Source organism: Eretmochelys imbricata, chromosome 11 (assembly GCF_965152235.1).
Source record: "Eretmochelys imbricata isolate rEreImb1 chromosome 11, rEreImb1.hap1, whole genome shotgun sequence".
NCBI classification, from domain to species: domain Eukaryota; kingdom Metazoa; phylum Chordata; order Testudines; family Cheloniidae; genus Eretmochelys; species Eretmochelys imbricata.
Window position 1 is genome coordinate 56,680,272 of NC_135582.1, and position 18,688 is coordinate 56,698,959.

General features: G+C 37.7%; 2 protein-coding genes across 3 annotated transcripts in view; one reads left to right on the top strand and one right to left on the bottom strand.

The window, feature by feature from the left end:
• Positions 1 to 1,175, top strand: part of CCDC150 (coiled-coil domain containing 150) — a 61,214-nt gene extending 60,039 nt beyond the window's left edge. Inside the window, exon 28 of the mRNA XM_077830493.1 lies at positions 971 to 1,175. Coding sequence (XP_077686619.1) covers positions 971 to 976 — 6 coding nt within the window. The 3' untranslated portion in view covers positions 977 to 1,175. The remainder of the gene's footprint in view (positions 1 to 970) is intronic.
• GTF3C3 (general transcription factor IIIC subunit 3) overlaps positions 1 to 18,688 on the bottom strand; it is a 31,368-nt gene that overhangs the window by 10,820 nt on the left and 1,860 nt on the right. Inside the window, exons 2-17 of one of the 2 annotated variants that reach the window (XM_077830499.1) lie at positions 16,576 to 16,678; positions 15,079 to 15,269; positions 13,746 to 13,869; positions 12,983 to 13,174; positions 12,272 to 12,437; positions 11,304 to 11,451; positions 10,096 to 10,168; positions 8,989 to 9,081; positions 7,653 to 7,756; positions 6,933 to 7,104; positions 6,089 to 6,291; positions 5,203 to 5,304; positions 3,950 to 4,085; positions 2,844 to 3,081; positions 2,140 to 2,330; positions 76 to 200 (exon numbers count right to left, since the gene is read on the bottom strand). In XM_077830499.1, coding sequence (XP_077686625.1) covers positions 76 to 200; positions 2,140 to 2,330; positions 2,844 to 3,081; positions 3,950 to 4,085; positions 5,203 to 5,304; positions 6,089 to 6,291; positions 6,933 to 7,104; positions 7,653 to 7,756; positions 8,989 to 9,081; positions 10,096 to 10,168; positions 11,304 to 11,451; positions 12,272 to 12,437; positions 12,983 to 13,174; positions 13,746 to 13,869; positions 15,079 to 15,269; positions 16,576 to 16,678 — 2,361 coding nt within the window. Of the gene's footprint in view, positions 1 to 75; positions 201 to 2,139; positions 2,331 to 2,843; positions 3,082 to 3,949; positions 4,086 to 5,202; positions 5,305 to 5,599; positions 5,681 to 6,088; positions 6,292 to 6,932; positions 7,105 to 7,652; positions 7,757 to 8,988; positions 9,082 to 10,095; positions 10,169 to 11,303; positions 11,452 to 12,271; positions 12,438 to 12,982; positions 13,175 to 13,745; positions 13,870 to 15,078; positions 15,270 to 16,575; positions 16,679 to 18,688 lie in introns of those variants that run through there. The other variant, XR_013347557.1, reaches the window with a different exon arrangement.

Here is an 18,688-nt window from a genome sequence, read left to right on the forward strand (position 1 = left end):
AGCTGTAACTGTGTGAGCCATGACAGAACTAAATGACAGCATGTGCTATGCACAAAGGAGAACAAACTAACTCACCTGTACAAGAAGAGCATGTCTTTTTAACACATACTTCTGAGATGCCATGTGGATGAAAGTTAAGCCTATGCAAAGGCTGTACAGAGGTTCATCTGGCTTGGTACGGAAGGCTTGCACATATTGTCCTAGGAGAAACAGGAGTAAATGATCTGATACACTCTCTCTTAAACTGGGTTTCATTTTTTTCAAAAAACCTAACACTTTTTTGGAAGTGTGAACTGAAAAAAGGAAGGAAACAAGAAAGAGAATCAGATTTCAAAATGACTACATCAAAACAGGAAAGAGGGAGAATATGAGTTGCAGCAGTTCTCATGTTTTCAGCAGCTCTCAGATACCACACTTAAACATATCAGAATAAAAACAAAGACTTATTAGGAGGGGGAAAAGAGGGTCTTGTTGGGGTTGTAGCTCAGAGTGGCAAGGTGCAACAGCAACAATATCTTCAAACATCATGAGGAAATTCTTTAGACTTTTGGTGTATACTACTTTCTAATGTATTTTCTTTTGAGAGACCTGGGGCAGATCCTCAACTGGTATAAATTGTCATAGCTTAACTGAAGTCAATGCAGCTATGATCATTTATACCAGTTGAGGTTCTGCCCCCTTGTTTTTGCACCATGGTGAACTGGTTGCTTCTAGCATATTAAAAACAAAACAACTAAAGATCTAGGCCTCTTATTTATTTTAATGCCCGGTTAATGCTCTTTAGAGGAAAGACTATCATAATTCAGAACATGGTCAATGTTTCTGATTGAGTGCCTTGTGGTTACTTGACGAGAAAGAAACATCTTATTTTCCTATTGTCTTTTTATAAAGAAAATGCCACTTTCTAATGGAACACAAATTTTAATTTCAAAAGATTCATTACACACATTTTCTTTTTCTTGACTATTAGTGCTGAGAAAGATGTCAAACAGTCAGCCTTGTGAAGGAAGAAGAAGAAGAATACTGAAGTCAATGGCAAAACTCCTATGGACTTCAACAGGACAAGGATTTCACCCAAGACTTCTGAAAGAGAGTAGGTGATTTTGGGTGTCCAACTTTAGATACTTTAAAGGCACCTGATTTTCAGAGTGTGGGTGCTCAGCACTTCCTGAAAGTCAGACCCATTTGAAGTCTCTCAAGTTAAACATCCAAAAATGGAGGCACTCAAAATCAGTAGTCTTTGAAAATTCTGGCTGCCTTCTATGGTTATCCACAACACAGGTAAGACATGGATAGTGGCAATGCAGACCCCCCGCCACTTGACCACCTCCAGTGTGCCTCAACTCGAACCGGAGGCACTACTCTTAAGAGTGGGAGGGCGGGTTCAAGCTCCAGGACCAGCCAGCCCTGGGTCACTCCCCTGAGTTACAAAAGGAGTGCCAAACAGGATGCTGATTTTTTTTTTTCTTCTAATGTGGCCTCATATCCAATCAGAACCGTGCTGAGACCTCCAACTGATTTCACAACTCTGGACTTTGAGTGGTTGCTATCAGAACCTGCCCAATTCCTCTGCCCTAATCTACATACAGAGATTGGCAAAATGGCGACTTCTTGTTTATTTTAATTATATTATTGGTAACTTGCTCTTCTCTGACACGGCATAGGCTGACGACAATTTCTTAAATTAACCCTGCAATATTCCTTTGAACAAACACTTAAAACTTCACATTTGCCATATACTGCTGGTTAAATGGGCCTGTTTCTTTCTTAGTGTAATCATTTAATTATCTTTCTTGCAGGTTAGTTAGAAAACTTCTAAATCACGTATACCATATATATTTTAAACCAACACTGAAACATTGCCAGTCCATTCGCTAATGCTCAGAGATTCTGTTACCAAATGGTTAAATAGTATGAAAATGCCTATTCACACTAACTAAGAACTGTACTTCATTTATTGAAGCAGGAAATAAATACTCAGCGATTTTTTCCTACCTGAAGGGCACATTCACTCTACTTTGAAAAAAATATACTCAAAATATGAGAAATTTGATAGTAAAAATAAGTACAGGAGAGCAACATTTCACACCCCTAAAGGTCATACTTGTTGATATTAGTACAGTATAATGATGGCCTTACCGAGAGCATGCTTGAAACTACCAGATACAAATGCATTATGCCCATTTAGGACACACAGTGCATGATTATCAGGATTTTTCAGCATTAATCGAAGACAAAAGCGATGATGTCGTACATCCTGAGAATGCATGGTGACTTGATTGAAGATGTTCCAGAGTTGTGGTTTATTAACATTTTCCATTAACATTATCCTAAAACAGGAGCAAAAAGCATTTATTGAATATCTTGTATGTAAATATGCAATAAATCAGGGAGTGAACAGTCTGTAGAGGAAGCCACAGGAGCTACAATTTGCTTTAAGACTATTCTTTCCCTTTGGACTTCCCAGAAGTAAACGTTAGATCAGTGAAAGAGACAAACTTGGGATAAGAAAGCTTGTAGAGTACTTTCATAATGTACATCACGATGACCAAATAGCTGCATTGCACACAGAGCTAGCTACTGTATTACATTGCTTTGCAATTAAAGGACACCAAAGAGCCCCTTCATTTCAGTCAATGAATCTGCTTTTAAGGCACATTTAAAGTAAACAGTATTCTGTTTCTTTTAGAAACAACAGATCAGCCCAATGGCAATTCAGAAATTAACTATTTTACATCAGCAGCAAATGTTCTCAGCAATGTAACTACAACCTCAATGGAAATCATTATACAGACCATTAAAAAACACAACGTTGTGATCAGCTACAGTCCAACACTTCTCACCTGATATAGTTGTAACCTTTTCTGAAGTTCTTGTCCAGAATTGCAGCTGAAAGACCAAAGTACTCCAGCTCTTTGCGCTTTTGCCTATCATCATAAAATGAATAATATTCCAGTGAGGAATCCACCAGCAGCTCTGCCTCCTTGTATCGGGAAAGGTCACATAAAGAGTATATGGCTTTCAGGAGGAGGTTCCACCAGTCATCTTTTGTCAGTACACTTGTGAGCACAGCAAATATTGCTAAAATATTAATAAAGCCAATCAGTCAAGGAAATTAAAGTCTTAAAGGGCTAAAGACTTACACACACACACCTTTTAAACTTCAATCTAAACTTTTATTTGTTTTTTTAAATGAAGAGTCTTTTACATTAAGAGTGGAATATATTTCAATGGTATTTGAAATCTTTCATAACACAATTTATGAAATTCCTGTTTTTTTAACAGGAACCCATAACCATTAAAGTGAGAACTTGAGAATTCCAGGGAATTTAAAACAGCAGCAATTCAAGCTGCTCCAGTATTACATAAACACACATTAAAAACTTCCCCATTTACCTGATGATGCTAAATAATTACAAGTCTGAATCAGGTACAGTTTGGATCTAGCTGGAAAACAAAGCATTATGTTTTGTTTTTAAATATTGTTATGCCTAAAGAGACTTTTCCACTAGCAGCAGTACTGAGTATACTATCTGCCTGTCAGATAGGATTAGCTTGCTTTTAAATGAGGGGAAAACTTGGATTTTCCTAAGCCCATCAATATAGGCTTGTGCAGTCCCAATGTTTGTGGCAAAGCTTCGCTCGATGGAAGTAGCTCATTCATTAATATACTCTCTTTCATATTAACAACACGACTTTGCAATCTTTACTCATTCAAGTAGTCCTTACTGATGAAAGTCATTTCCTTGGCTTGAAATCAGACTATTCATCTGAGTAAAAAGACTGTAGGATCAGGGTGTAAATTAGGCACTGTATGAATAAAGCATGGGGGTGAAACAGATATAATAAAGTCATGTACATTTGAATAAGGATTTGGAGTGTAACATAATTACAGGATTTTTTGGTATGTAGGAAATTAAAATGATTTATTTTTTTAAAAGTCTGTTACCTTTTGCATCACAGTTTGCAGTCTCTTGGTCATCATTGTCTGAAATTTTATCCCTAGACACCTTCATAAGGTAAAGATGTCTCTCCCCGGATTTGGAACTAGATATCAAACACACCTGAGCTCTATTCATTGCTACCTGGAAACAATCATGAAGGACAACAATTCTAAGTTTCTGATTATACAAATACATCCTGTTGCCAATACATCTTCTCTAGCTATGTTCAAAAATTGTTTTCAGATCAGTTATGCCATAATAAGTAGAAGCATATTTGACTATTGTTCACAAACACTAAGACTGTATTTAGCATTGTTTCATGTTCCTGTTTAGACTGAGTTAACCAAAAGAGAAGGATAAAAGCTCTCCAGAGGAGCTGAATTTTTATAAAGGTTGGTAGACTTCTGTCTATAACCGAGTCAAAACTTCTTTCATAGAGACATTATAAAAAAGATACCATGCTACCAGTATCAAGATTTTAGAAACAGGTGGACAGTCAACTAACCAATTGGTACAGTGACTGTGACCCCAAACTGTAACAATTTTGGGAAAATGGAACTCTGAATATAACAAAACTCAAACAAACAAAAAGCAACAACAACTTGCAAACTAAGTAAATTCTACCTAAAAATAGTTTTTGTTATGATATGGACAACAAGAATGTAAAAGGATAGTTATTTAAATAATTTAACTTTAAATCATCTTATTTATGTGGCCTGTGTAATTTACGGTAGCTATACGCGAAACACAATACTATCTACCACAAACATTAAAAAGTGATTCTATGTTCTGATTGTTCTGTGCATAGTCAGGAATAATACAGAACCTGAAACAATCTTGAAATCGTCCAGTAAAGACCCCAGTGTGTATTTCATTTAACATAACATATGCAGACACTTGTGAGAAAATACAAATAAAAACAGGTCATGTACAAATAGGCAGTATCTGTAAAGAAGGCATATCAGTAGTTTAACGCATACAATAGAAGTTCTCCTTTTACAGAATAGAGCATTATTTTGATTACAAATTAATGGCCTAATTCTGAAAAGGTACCTAGTGGCTTTGATGGGAGCACCTCTGAAAGACTCAGGTACACCAGATGATGATAAGGCATATTAAACTATGATATTTCATATATAAGACATCAGTTTACAATTATTTCTATAGATTTCTAATACTTTTGAGTACTTTTATCCTTTGGCTTAAACAGGACATGTCTGTCCCATCCAGTAAAGCTTGGCTACAAGAATTAACTTACCTTTAATAGCATTGCTAGCATGGTAAGTAAAGTGTCCACGTAACCGTACATTTTGCCTTGAGAATACAACAGCGTTGAACGATGGAGCAGTAACTTTAATTCCTAGATAACATTGAGCAGAGTTAATTAAGTCATAAACTACCACTACCTACACTTAGTGTTTTTATAAACATTACTTTTCTGGCTGCTAGTATAGTATTAGTACCAAAAAAGAAAACAACAATATTTAGAAAACTGTATTAAAATCTTAATGACAGCACGGGAAAATCAAAACTTCCCTCAGATAATAGTTGTTTTGTTTCATCACTTAAATTTAGAAGAAAATCTATATAGCTCTTATTTGATGGAGGAGCTATTGGAAATGGGATACAGAACCTATCAACTATGTCACACTTACAATCAGATCAGTAGTAGACAAAAGTTAACATCTGATTCTGCTGGACAGCTGATGTGAAGTGACTGGTCTTTAGTCCAGTTCCTATTGGACAGGTGGTCATACAGCACACAAAAATCAGAGTCAGAATTTAGATACTGGGAGTTGGGATTAATAGACATGTAGAGCGAGATACCCTCTTGACCCTAGCAGTGGTCCCTCTGGAGCACAGTAGAGAATGTTTCACCACAACCCCCCACTGTGACCTGTGCTGTAGATAGAGAGACCACAGTCTCCAGTATTGCCAAGCTGGCATCTTTTACCAGCCTTAAAATGACAATGTTTCTTTACAGAGTATACAAAATCACTCCAAATGCCATGGAGGAAATTTACCAAAGAAATGCATTTAGCAATACATTCTTGCCATAACAGAATTATGTACACCAAAACTGTGGACAAGAGAGTCAAGACACAGAAGAAGAAAAAAATCACATTATATAACATTTCACCTACCTGCTGGGCAGCATTAGCATCTTGTGCCAAAGTATCTGGATCATACATTGGTTCCAGAGCCTCCAAAGCTTTCTCAGGCCGGCCCAGCTGCTGCTGAAGTGTAGAAAGTGAAATTCTTGCATCCAAATGCAACGGGGCAAGATCAACAACTTTCGCATAGCTCTCTGCAGCACGCTCCATATATCCCAAGGCTTTTAGACACTCTAGAAATAAATACCAACAAATACAATACACTTATATGACAGAAGTGAGACTGTGCCTATTTTCATACAAACTAGACTAGTTCTGTATCACACACAGGCTTTTGTTGTGCTCTACAAATGAACTACACTGAGCACATATTACTAAAATAGTAACACACAATACAGTATCTTGTGCCTGAGGAATAACAGTGTCATTTAATCTGCAGAATCTTAAGAGAAAAAACACAAAACCATGTTTCAGCAATCACCACAAACAGAAAGTTGAACAATGGTCTTCATTGCTAAGACTAAATATTTATGTTGAAATTGTTTCAATCAATCTGAACATTTTTGGATACACTTGAAGAGGACCGCCATAAAAGAAAACCTTCCACCACAAGGATAAATGTGATACACTCTAATCGTAACTACAGCATGGTAGACACTTACGACAATTTATCATATGAACTCTCTATCCGATGTTCAGACATTCTTAGCTAATGGCCTAAGAGGTCAACAGGAGATGATGGTGGTCAGTGCAAAAGCACCTATCAGTTTCAGGCCTTTACAGCACTAATGTCACCAGAATGTTATTAGCATCATATGGAAATGAGTTTCTACTCTTCAGTCAGAAGTGTTAACAACATTGCAATACTGCTTACCTGCATGCCGGAGCCAAACTACTGCCAAGTTATATCTTTCAGAACAAACTAAGGCACTCAAGAGTGGTAGTGCTGAATTGTATTCTCCAACATCCAAAAACGCCTCTGCAACATCCAGGTACAAGTCCCCCATATCCTCTGGATTTTGCTCCACTAGAGTAGTCAAAAGAGGCTTTTCCCCCCAAAAAATAAAAAACAAGTAAAAATGAAATACTAAGACAAGCCACACACATATACAATTACTGTACTAACCCACTTTATATTGGAGAGGGCAATGGAATATTTACATTTTCTATTCAACATCTGAAACAATATGCATAAGTGGTCCATCCTGAAACTTGAACCCTTCATTTTTATGTGATTTCAAAGGGAAAAAATGAGATTAGAATTTCAGGATAGGTTCCTAAAAGAACAATCTTATTTTGGCTGTGATAGAGAAAAGGAAAACTTCACATCCAAACACCCTTGTAAAGATCTCCATCAGGATGGTGCGTGAGAAGGCTTGAGTCTATACTATAATTATGATTTTTAAAATCCATCCTACAAGCCTCCTGTAGTGCTGTTGTGATGACCTTCCTAGCTTTGTGGCCATTTTTAGAAAATGAACAGTAAAAAACACAGTGGCAAATGGAAGTCCTTGCTCATGAGAAAGTGAAAACGACGCATTACATGATTAACCAAAATTACCCCATATTTATCTATGTATTAGTTTTTACTTACACTGAGTGGCTCCAGAATGTTCAGGTGAACCAGGCACACCATTAGTTTTACTGTGATGTCAATTGGAACTCCATCAGGTATAGAGCAGCTAACTTTATCTTCAGCTACAAAAGACAACACTTAGTTCTGAAACCACAGCTTTTAACAATGACACCACATCCTCAACACCTTTCTATTATATCCTCTTGCCTGTTACACTTCTCCGGTCCTGATTCAGCTCCTCAAAAGTCAATGGAAATCTTTCTATTGATTCAATGAGTGTTAGATCAGGCCCTAACTGATTCATTTCTTTCTTGCTTACCCTGATGTTTGAACCAACTTCCTACTCCCTGTGACCTAAGCATCTGATCCTGCAAAGTGCCATCAATTTTTACTGACTTCAGCAGTAGTTGAAGGTGCTCTGAACCTTGCAGGATATACTCAGCACCACAGAGTCCTTAGTGCCCTCCCTCTCCTCCTTCAAACTCTCTTCATTCACAAAGCCTTCCTATACTGACCTACTTAGTGTCCCCAGCTCCTTTACTATTACATGAACTGTAGTCCCGCATATGCTACTTTTTCACATTAGACCATAAGCCCTATAAGAACAGGGACTGACTCTTTCTGCATTTTGTAACACACATAGCACATACCTACAGAACTCTCCTTATTGCAGGCTTTGTAGGTATAATTGAGAGAGAATGGCAAGTATGCTGTACATGTCAAAGAGGTTACTCTTGTTAACTAACTACTAAATCGTATAGAAATCCCACACTGAAAGTTCATTAATTTGGGTTTATGGTTGCTCAAATGTACTTCCTGTAAACGCAATCAATCACTAAATGTCAAGGAACTCACCAAATCTGAACCAACCTAACATGCCTCACCATCAGTCAACATGAACCCCAAACACATTCACAGACTCCTCAGGTTTACAATCAACTCCATTTCACTTCTAATACACAACCACTAACAATACACACTTCCAGGACCTATAAGTAACAGTTGTGAGGATTAGTCAATGTTTACATTTCTTTGAACAAATAAAGCACTATATACATGCCAAGTATAATCATTATCATTATTCAGTTGCTGATAAATGTTTTAAAATCATGATAAAACAGCAGTTTCAAAGTGGATAATTTCTGGAAACTGGGTGTTTTTAAAATCTGAAGGTGGACTGGGTAGGAGGCAGTAATTTTCAACCAAGGAAGAAAGGCAGATCAAGAATCTTTTCTAGACTAAATCCAACATCCGTGCTGTCAGAAACCTTCACTGTTGCCCAGACTTTCAAAAGCTGAATACTGACCATGATCAGGTTACACCTTTACACTAGATTCAGAATTAAATTGCTTACAAACAGCGCTGGCCTCAGCTGGAAAATCTTGGTAGTCGATCACTGCCACTTGACTCTCCTGAATTTCCACAACAGCCACTACATCTTTCATGTCTGACAGGAAACAAAAATCAGATTAAACTCTTTAGCAGTTTTCAGTGAATCCAAAACTATTTAATTTGGTGTCTACATTTGATTAGTAGCTTTTTGTTAATTACTGAAAAGTAGTTACAAGCCTCTTTGTAAAAGATGGCACAGTGACAAGGGCTTTAAAAAGTTGAGAAAGGAAAAAGGGAAATTAAGCTTCTAGTGGATTGTATAGGTTTGTCCTAATAACTATGTGATTTGGCATGACATAATAAACTGCATTTATTTTTTGATTCGTAATAGTTTTGCTCCTCATTTATGTTTAGTAGTGAGAAGATTTTTCAGGAGTTTTGCCTGAAAAAGGAGCGCAGGACTAGGTCTTATATTTGCACTGGGTTTGGACTTCACTGCTAAACCAACTGGTCAGCCACAGACAAATACTACTGGCCTGAGCTAGTTTTTTAATTTATTTAAAAAAAAAATAATTTTTCAGCTTGATAAACCACTTAAAAGCACAGCAGACAAACATTTTCAAAACCAAGCAATGGCTTTCATGTGGAAGCAAATTTATGATCCCAAACTAGTATTTATATATCTGCATAAACCAAAAGACTTGAATCTGTAATTGCACAGGTAGGGTTTAAAAAGAATATAATTAGTTTTATCTCATTTAGTATAAAGACAGATATTTGAGTCAAGATGCTATTAAATTAGTGTTTTTCAAAAGCTATTTATCTAAGAAAAGTAAATCATCTGATCTGAAAACCTCAGTGGGAGTTTTAGCAATTTAACTAGCCACCTATTATATTATAACCTAGACAGCAGCCCATGGGTTTAATGAGTCACCACATCAAAGTGGCCAACTGGCTTTCATGAGCAAAATTAATTTACTATAAAAAGTTTAATAGACCATGTGTCACCTACAACAATGAAGAACTTTTCAAGAAAAATCTAGAAGTATTGAATAGCTCAAAAGAACATGCACTACAAGGGAGATACTGGTATACATGGCATCGTACTAGCTGCTTGTTTGCCAGTTACCTTTATTCTCCTCAGAAGGGCCTTGTTCAGTCACTTTCTTTGAAACTACAATTCCTGAAAAATCCGTAATAACCTAAAAATGGAAGAGCAATTCATGTCCTGTTAGAAACAATAAAATCAACATAAAATAACTGTTCTAGGTAAACAGCTTCACAACATGGTCATTGCTGGAGTAACCCATGCAAAAAAGAGTTAATATAGGGTTTTTCAATTTTTTTTCCCCCCAGAGTCTGGACCATATGTTAATAGACCATATGTTAATGTCTTGATTTAAAATATTTAGACTTCCATAGAGAAGTAGTGAGCAGGAAGGTGATTTCACCTCTGCATATGGCATAGGTGAGACTGATACTGGTATAATGTATACAATTCTGGTTTCCACATTTTAAAAAGAATCTTGAAAAACCAGAGAAGTTGAAGAAAAGAGCCAAAAAAATGACTGAAGGGCTGGAGAAAATGCCTTACCAGTCAGAGACAGAGAAGCGCTCAAACTGTTTAGCTTACCAAAAGAAGAGATGCCTTGATTACAGTGTTTAAATACAGTGTTTAATTTTCATGGGAAAAAAATTACAGCTACTAACAGGCTCTTTCATCAAGTGGGGAAAGGCATAACAAGAACCAATGGCATGAAGCTGAAACCTAACATATTCAAATTAGAAATAAATTTTTAACAGTGAGTGATTAACCATTTGAAAAAATATTGAGGGGTGTGGTGTATTCTTCAAGTTGTGAGGTCTTCAGATTGAAACTGGGTGTCTTTGACTAAAGCATAACTTATTGGACTCAACAAAAGAACAACTGGGTGTAATGGCCTGTAATGTATTATAGGTCATAAAGATGATCTAATGTTCCCTTCTTGCCCTAAACTATGAATGATCTGTGCTGATGTGTCACAGACACACGGATCGTGACTGATTGGCTTCATCAGGTTACCCAGATCAATACATCTAAGGAGAAGAAAATCACATTTTTAAAATCTTCCCCAAGAAACAACATACAAATCTTCTGTTGCCTCTTACCGAATAAATCAAACTTGATTTCAATGCTAATTTACTGACAGACTGGAGTAATGAATATTAAAGTATTAGACTTGCTGAACTATCACAAAACTGGAAAAACTATATTGCTCAAAATCTTCAAGATAAAATCTGTCCTTCTAAAGGGCACAGAACGGTTAAACCTGACACAAAAGCATTTCATTGTCATACCGCCATAGCTTTGTCATACTGTTTGTTGGAGATATACAGTTCAGCTGCTATATTAATATCTTCCATGGAGATGAGGCTCTGATGTTTAGTAAAGGCTTCCTCCATTATCTCAATAGCAGAGGTGACATCATTGGCTTCATAGTAACTCCTATAAAAATATGGGTATGAGATATTAGTGATAATTTTCAATGCTACGCATATTATGAAAATTAGTCAACTAAGATTCACCCAAAAAATTGTATGGATTTTTAACACGTTCCCGTGTCCCTTTTATTTGTCTTCTCCTCCTTATGAGGATTTTTATTAGAGCAAGTCAGGATTTTTTTAAGTAAAAAAACAGATTTTTCAACCTTGTGATTATTTTTTACCATTTGACTAACTGATTTTTATCATTAGTTTTTCTCTTACATGTTAACTTTTTAAAAACCCAATAAATCGCTTTCTCTTGCCTTCTCTCTCTCTCCCTCACCCCTTCCCCCGTACCCCATAACCAAGTTAGCAGGCTTTATTGTATTAAGGTACTCTCAGTTGAAACTCTAATATTGTTACAACACTAATTTGCATACATATACCACCTCCCGTCCATGGATCTCAAAGGGCTTTAAATTATTAAAGAATTAGCCTCGCTGGGCCTCTGTGAGATGAAATAAGTTATTCTCAGCCTGTTTTGCAGATGAGAAAACTGAGGCACACAAAGCAGTAACTGACTTGCTGAATAAATCAAACAGTTGATTTCAGCACGAATTATTGGATATGTAATACTGTCCAGAAACTGCTTCAGTTCCTGATTTCAGGCATGGCTCCTGAACTAACTAGGTTCTGCAGAAAGAGCATTATTTTAAAGGCTGTAGAAGTCACAAGAAGAAATTCCCAATGATTTTTCTAAAGGGCAAAGGGAATAAGCTTAAATTAATCAGATTTCTTTCAATCTTGGAAAATCAAGTCATGCTACTGGCAAAAGAACTTACTTCGCCATGTCCCTGGCCAACTGCATAAAGCGTTCTCCATCAAAAGGGGACAGAAGATTTAAGATACGTCTATAGCCATCCATTGCCATTTTATGGTCTCCCATCTGCTCATACAAGCTTGATCTCTCCCACAGATAACGCACATTGGTAGGGTCATACTTCAGAGCTACGACAATAACCACAAGTAGTCAGTACTGTACATAGCTTAGAAAAATGCAAGTCTGGGCTCACTATGCTTGCTTGACTATCCACCTGAATCATACATGATAAAACCTGTGACAAGTGTCAGTATCATCTTAGAAGATAAGAAAAATAGTACAGAAAACAATATTTGCAGCCTGAGGAAAGATCTCCTATAATACTCCAAATCCAATAGACTTCTCTAGTATGTACATTAGCTACTAATGTAATGCTTTCAAATATATACATTTATGATGTTTATCTTCTCCCAAACACAGCAAAGGGGGTTGCTCAATCATCCATAGACTTTTAATGTTCCCACACACTTTTAATAAAAAGGAAAAACTCTCAGACCTCGTAGAATGAGACATGCCTATACACAAAGATCAAATCAGTTTTAAACAATGTTACCACAGTCTCAGTGAACAGAAAACGGAATGGGATAGCTAAAGCAAATCAAATGATTATCATTACATTATCAAATAAAATTACCACAAGTACAAAGGAATAGTAAAATAGTCATTACATTACCTTTTGAATAGCAAAATATGGCCTGTTTAATATTGTCCTGCTCTAGTGACATTTCTGCCAGTCTAACCCACTCCTCAGTGTCACTAGGGTTTAAATGAGCTGCAATCAACTCAAATTGCAATGATTTCTCCATATCACCTTGGTCTTCATAGATCATGGCAAGAGTAGAAAATGGCTCATAAGCAAGAGGAGCTATTAAAGACAAAAATACTCATTACCCAACCTGAAATAAAATAATTTAGGATTCTGCAAATAATGCACAGTAGAAGTATATGAAATATTTAATTAATTTGTTGAAACAAAGAAACTTTCAGACAATCTCCAAGTTCATCTTATGTGTAATTAAACAAATTGACTAAATCTTACATAGTATTTTATCCATACAGCAAACTATTTCTACAACCCATTTAGACCCCAATTCTGCAAAGTCAATGGCACTTAAGTACTTAAAGCTAAGCAAGGGCATAAGTCTTTGCAGGATCAGGGTCTTAATTTCTTTTTACAAACAACAAAACAACAACAACAACAACAACGAGAGAGAGAATGCTTAAAGATGAGCTAAGAGTATTCCTAATACCAAATTAATGATTTGACCATTTACAAATAGACCAGTTCCTTATGCTATAGTATTTGATATTAAATGAAGCAACACAGTTAATTTTTACAGTTTCCTTGATGAATACTATAAATTCCAGATTAATATACCAGCCATCAAAAGGAATAAGATTTAAGTCTCACACACTCCCATGAAATATTGAAGTACCTTGTCTTATGATTTCCATGCACATCAGTATAGCTTCCTCATGTTCCCCTCGAGCAAACCTAATGTTGGCTTCTCCCATGAGTCCTCTCAGAGCTCGAGGAAGTTTACTGCGAGGCCTTTTCTCCTAAATTGAAAGATTATAACAGAAACAAATATCAATATACCATAATAGGTTTGGCAAACTGATCAGCTGACCAGTCAAACAATATCAAATTGACTGCTTATTATTTCACCAGGGTCAAACATTGTCAAATATTCTAGCAAGAATGCCCTGATGTAGGCGGTGGCCTACCTTTTAGATTACATCATGGTGTCATTCTTTCTTTTATTATTACCACCACATTTCATTGTGTTTTGCATTTTCCGGAGTTAAAATAAGTCAGTTAAGTAACTTGGTTGTAATTAGGCATAAGCATCTAAGGGTAAGCCCACTTAAGATTCTAAAGCCTTCCTCTTTTTTTGTAGGTTTCAGAGTAACAGCCGTGTTAGCCTGTATTCGCAAAAAGTAAAGGAGTACTTGTGGCACCTTAGAGACTAACCAATTTATTTGAGCATGAGCTGTGGCTCACGAAAGCTCTTTTTTTGTAACTATTCTAATAAATTAGTGCTCTAAAATATTTGACCATTTTTGGCTTTACTTGACAATATTTGACTGGTCAATTGTCCAATTATTTTTGGACTGCTCAAATGCCAGCCCTATTCTATTATGCCCAAATTCAAGAGGAATCAATCACATCTGTAATTTTTGTTAAATATAAACTATTTAAAATTTGTTTCAGTAGCACTGAACTACAACTAATAAAACTGTCAGAACTAATTTTGGTAGCTTGCCGTGTAATCCCACATCCATTTATAAAAGTTTAAAATCTAATTATAGAAAAACTAAAAATTACTCCCCTATTCTTTAACCAAGTGCCCTTATATGAGCAGCCCCACACCGGGATAAAAGAGGAGGACTCTTCAGCTGAATTTGTGACTTAGGTGAAATCTTACTGCAACAAAAACAGTTCAGTTAAACCAAAACTTGAGGATAGTAAGTGCACATGGAGCTCAAAACCCAAGCATGACAGATCTCAATGACAGCCGAAGGAAGCTTATATAAAGCGCAGTCAACAAACTGACTCAGGGACCAGCATGAATCTTTTAAAATATACAGACATGTAAACAAATCAAACAGTTAAAAGGGATCAGGAGACATCATGTATAACATTTTCAGTTAAGTTTTCAAATATTAGCATCATGTCTCTAAAATGATGCTACAGACAACATTTATTCACTGTGCTTCAGTGGTATCATGCAGACTACATGAAGATTTTAAAATGCAAATACTTGCTTTCATCATTTTTTTGGTCTCTCGATTAAGCACCATCTCCAATACAAAAACATCTCCTGCTGTGGGTTGCTCAGGGGTTTCTTCATCTTCCTCCTCCTCTTCCTCTTCTTCCTCCTCCTCATCTTCATTTTCCCCAAGCATGGAAGCGAAGACCCGATGGACGGATTTACTGACCCCATCTGTCGTTTCTCCTGGTTGAAGAGAATCAGAACAGATTTATAACACATCCTGATGAATCAGTGTGTGTTGGTGTTTAAGGCAGGTCTAAAATACTGCTGGTCATGCAGATGGAATTGCAATTGTTGTTGCTGATACCCCCATAATTCCCCTAATTCCACCCCATGATTGACTGAGCCTGCCTCTTGGAGATACAGGGCACCCACCGGTGCAATGGCAAGCCTGGATATGATGGAGAACAACCATTTCATACTTACATTCTCTAATTGTGCAAACTGTAAACTGTTTTTAAAAGTCACTGTGATAAATGAAGGGGGTGGGGGGAGCTACCTTTTATGGACACCCAGCCAGCCAGTTAGCTGTAAAATCCCTGTTAGTAGCTGTTCTCTACTTGCTTTACCTGTAAAGGGTTAAAAAGTCTGACTGCATGCATAGGTAAAGGGAAGTGAGTGGGCACCTGGCCAAAAGGGCCAATGGGAAGGCGAGAACTTTTTAAAATTGAAACAAGACTTCCCTTTTGGCTGTCTGTTGTTCTCAGGAGAGAGGGGATAGAGCAAAACAGGGCTGAAGCTATGCTGTAAAAAGCTGTGAACCAGGTATGGAAATCACAGATCATACCTAAAACTACTCAATTTGAAACACCAGATATGTAAGTAGATCAGAAAATGTCTAGAAAGATACGATTAGGTTTACCTCTTTTTTTCTTATGGGTTTGTGGACTCCTCTGTGCTAACCCCAGATGCTTTTGTTTTGCTTGTAACCTTTAAGCTGGATCTCAAGAAAACCATTCTTGATACTTATTATATTTGCTTTTTTTAAATCTAGCAATAGCCTAAGTTCCAGATGTATTTTCTTTCTTTTTGTTTTTAATAACATTTACTCTTTTTAAGAACAAGATTGCGTTTTTTGTGTCCTAACAGGTTTGTGCACATGTTGTTTAATTAGCTGGTGGAAACAGCTGATTTCCTTTGTTTTCTTTCTCAGCTCTTCCCCAGAGGGGGGCATGAAAGGGCTTGAGAGTACCCCACACGGAGGAATTCCCAAGTGCACCTTCCTGAGTAAAAAGGGAGTTTTGCATTTGGGTAGTGGCAGCATCTACCCATCCAAGGTCAGAGAGAAGCTGTAACCTTGGGAGTTTAATACAAGCCTGGAGTGGCCAGTAGTAATTTTTAGAACCCTTGCGGGCCCCGACCTTCTGCACTAAAAGTGCCAGAGTGGGGAATCAGCCTTGACAGTTACCTATCAAAGAACACATGGTTTCAGCAACAAAATACTTTGATTTTTACATTTCTACAGTTAAGCCACCATACTGACACGTACCTTCTGTTTCATTGCAACTCTGGGATTTACCAGATCCTTTTCCAGATGTAGATGGAGCATCTGGGTCATATGTATTTTCCTCAGTAGGTACACTTTCTCCATCCTACAGACATTAAAATTAGCTAAAAGGTTTGCAGTACAACTACTTATTTAATTTTACTGTTCCACCTGTATTTATAATTACTGGCATTTAGACTATGGGTTTCTGGCTTTTTGCATTGCTGATGGAACAGATGCTATATTATTCCATTAAAACAGGCACCAACATTGATTATAAGAAACTTCTGTTCGCACCAGTGTAAAGTGAACTCAATATTCTGACTGTTCACTGTTGTCCTACATTAGTTTTGACTGAAGTCTCTTGAAGAATACTGCTTGTATCGAAGTACACTGGAATAAGATTATACGGTTCCCAACATCTCACAAAAAAATGAGGTGTGACTATCCAAGTGAACAAAATTGTAAACAAACATCATGAATGCTTTTAAAAGCTTGCCTCCTTTGTCTAAAATTAAATGCAATGCTGAAACCCCTACATAGTTAGATGTTACAATTAATAGTTTCTTGAAACAATCTGTTATACCTGTGAGAAATTTGGATTAAAATGCTCTCCTGACCAGTAAGGCCTCCTCTGGGGGAACAAAGTATTTTTGTGTGGAACAGCAATTTCAATGGCCCACAGCAATGGCTCTCCTATTTACTGTAGTTGGGATATAGTGGAAAATACACAAATAAATGAAGAAATGAAAAGAGCACTTCAATAATGTTTGAAGGCGTTGCTTCTTGTATCATGAAAATACATAAAGAAATAGAAAAGATCAGATGTTCCAAATTTCCAACATAATCTAAGTTTCTTTTCATTAACTAAACAAAAATTGCCTATAAAGTAAGAGGGACAGTTTTTAGTCTACAAAAATAGCATGTTTATAAAATAAAACAACTCCTGCTAGCAAATCTAGAAACACCTTAAAAGCTACAGCCATGAATAATGAATCAAAACAAAACCTTTGTATGCGTACAAAATTATATTTATCCCATTATGGGAATGAAAAATGCTTGGCCTTCATGTTCCCAAGGGAACCTGGAGTATAATTCTCATTTTCTCCAATTTTAACCCCCTCCCGACTTTGCAGTGTGGGAACCAGCATTCTTGCCAGGGAGACCAAGATTCTCTTCAGAGCCAGACACCTACCCACTCTGCAAAAGGAATTGCCCTTCCTTATGGTGTTGGGCTCCACTCACCAAGCATTTCCCTTGTCTTTCCAGAAACATGGCAATGTACAAGAGTCATATCTTACCAGTATCAAATAACAGTAATTTCTCACATGTATCTCATTATCATAAATTAAGCTGAAAGTGAACAAAATGTTTCATGGATTAACAATGTCCACACTTATGCTGGCACACAGAGCACAGGCACTACATGCGTAGCTACATGCCACGGCAGAAGTCAGGCTACGCCCACACTTGTCACTGCAGCACATATCTACACACCAAAGTGAAAGGCTCTGACAGCAGGGAGGTACAGTAATGGGGAAAGGCGCTGGCATTGGGGGAAGGCTCCAACAGTTTCCCACTGACAGCGCCTTTCTCCACAGCTGGGAACTGTCAGTCTGGCATGGAAATGCTCTGGCAGCAGGGACACAACACTGCCAAAAACAGCAGTGTAGATGTGATAGGCACTGCTTGAGCATGTAGTAATGTGTGTAAGCTAAACACCCAGGGGACTTAGGAACATAAGGCACTCTATTCGCCTAAGCTGTTTCACTGTCTACATTGCTTTTTATACCCTGCTGGGCATCCCCTGTCTGTGCCCTATCTGCTGCTGGGAGTGCAGCGGACTCTCCCCCGCCTCATCCCCACAGCCCATTGCCCTGCACCCTCCCCGGCCATCCCCCCCCCCCCAGGCCATTGCCCTGCACCCTCCCCGGCCATCCCCCCCCCCCGCCCTCAGGCCTTTGCCCTGCACCCTCCCCGGCCATCCCCCCCCCCCCGCCCTCAGGCCTTTGCCCTGCACCCTCCCCGGCCATCCCCCCCCCCCGCCCTCAGGCCTTTGCCCTGCACCCTCCCCGGCCATCCCCCCCCCCCCGCCCTCAGGCCTTTGCCCTGCACC